Genomic DNA, 2,193 nt, shown 5'->3' on the forward strand with positions numbered 1-2,193 from the left:
AAAGTGAAGGACCTCAGAGACCAAACAGTTCTTTCTATTTTTCAGGCTTCAAAAAGTCCAGTGGTTGAAGCCAGTTTTCAAGTAAGATCTCAGAAGTTCCAAAATTATAGGTATGTTTTCCCTGACTTTTGATTTTTTTTTAAATTAAAGTAGCATTCTTTATTTTATGGATAGAAATAAAGAAGTGGTCTTGGAGGATAGGAGTCATATACATATAGATACAAAAGACCCAGATTTTATTTCCCAGGCTCTTCTCTGTTTTACAAGATTAGATACAGAAGTTTCCAAAAGCTACATTTCAGCCGCCTCTGCTTAGAAAACAACTGCTGACATAGTTGTTACTAGATGGGATGTTGCCACAAATTGTGCTCATAAAACCTAAGAAACAAGTTCAAATGCTTAACCTACAGTTTAATAAAGTCATAGATAATTAATTTATATTTAACACTGTGATTGAGCACACAGTAGCTGAATTTACCCTCATTTTATTTTGACTTGTCTCTAGGCTGAGACATTTGGGTCACTTTACCAGCCTGAGCCACGTAGCAAGTCCTTATCTCAAAAAAGGCCCTAATCTTAAGTTAGCTGTAAGGCTGCAATTTATTTGTTTGGTTAACTAGCATTTAAGTACACTCTATGGCTGCCAGCAATCTAGGCAACAAGTAAATCATGCAACAAATGACAAACAAAATAGTCTCTCTTACTTCCTTCATAAAATTTCATCACCTTACCACATTTCAAATGGGGTACAGAGACTGGGGGAGTCTTTACACTTCTTTAATGCAGCCCAAAATAGGCTTAGATGAAATGTACAATGAAACTGACTGCAGAAGCATTTGTAGTCATTTCAAAGGACTTAACACTATAATAAAATGAAAGGGTAGAACATGTGTCTTTACATGCTGCATTTTTCATATTTGTTAGTGCCCTGTTTTTATAACATCAAAATATCTTTTTTTATAGCTTCATGGCTCATTCTCTTTAACCATCAGGTGAAATTCAAGCTGACTTTAATGGAGAACAGCTCAGAAGTGACAGAATTCATCCTGTTGGGATTGACAGATGACCCCAACCTTCAGGTTCCTCTACTACTGATATTTTTATTTATCTACCTTGTCACTTTGATTGGCAATGGAGGAATGATGGTCATAATCTTCTCAGACTCCCACCTCCACACTCCCATGTACTTCTTCCTCAGTCACCTGTCCTTTGTAGATCTGGGATACTCAACAGCTGTAGCTCCCAAGATGGTGGCTGCACTTCAGTCAGGGAACAAGGTCATCTCCTACAATGGGTGTGCAGCTCAGTTTTTCTTCTTTGTGGGTTTTGCCACTGTTGAGTGCTATCTTCTAGCTTCCATGGCTTATGACCGCCATGCGGCAGTGTGTAGGCCTCTTCATTACACCACCACCATGACAACGGGTGTTTGTGCCATCTTGACCATTGGCTCTTATGCCTGTGGCTTCCTCAATGCCTCAATCCATGCAGCAGATACCTTCAGACTATCCTTCTGTGGTTCTAATAAAATTAATCATTTTTTCTGTGACATACCCCCACTCCTGGCCCTTGCATGTTCCAATACACACATCAGTAAGCTTGTTGTCTTTTTTGTTGTGGGATTCAATGTCTTTTTTACCCTCCTGGTAATTCTCATCTCTTACCTTTTCATATACATTGCTATCCAAAGCATGAAGTCTTCTGAGGGACAAAAGAAAGCGTTCTCCACCTGTGCTTCTCACCTCACTGCCGTGTCCATTTTCTATGGTACAATCATCTTCATGTACTTGCAGCCCAGTTCTGGTCAGTCTATGGACACAGACAAAATAGCATCTGTGTTCTACACTGTAGTGATTCCCATGCTGAACCCCTTGATCTACAGCCTGAGGAACAAAGAAGTGAAAAGTGCCCTCTGGAAAATACTCAAAATACATTACTCTCAGTCTTTTAGTGTGAGTTGGAAGTAGTTAGGTAAATAAGGGATACATCTCCTGAGCCATTGAGACTTTTGAAGTCTGAAGAATTTCAGTTCTGCCTTCCCTATGAATAAGTGGTTATTTCAGTGGTTTAAGAAGCAGCACTTGGAATTGAAGATCATTCTGTAGAACAAACATAACCTGGATGTTTACAGCTTTCTTGAACAGCTCTCATGACATGGTTTAGAGCAGATCAAAGCACACAGGTGAATGTGATAAA

At 39.3% G+C, this 2,193-nt stretch overlaps 1 protein-coding gene across 1 annotated transcript; it reads left to right on the plus strand.

The window, feature by feature from the left end:
- The first annotated feature begins 1,010 nt into the window (after positions 1 to 1,010).
- On the plus strand, positions 1,011 to 1,964 carry LOC142851106 (olfactory receptor 5B21). The gene has a single exon (XM_075975014.1). The coding sequence runs from the start codon at positions 1,014 to 1,016 to the stop codon at positions 1,962 to 1,964; it is 951 nt and encodes a 316-aa protein (XP_075831129.1). The 5' UTR covers positions 1,011 to 1,013.
- Positions 1,965 to 2,193: the final 229 nt, after the last annotated feature.

The sequence above is a fragment of the Microtus pennsylvanicus genome, chromosome 5, assembly GCF_037038515.1.
Source record: "Microtus pennsylvanicus isolate mMicPen1 chromosome 5, mMicPen1.hap1, whole genome shotgun sequence".
Lineage (NCBI taxonomy): Eukaryota > Metazoa > Chordata > Mammalia > Rodentia > Cricetidae > Microtus > Microtus pennsylvanicus.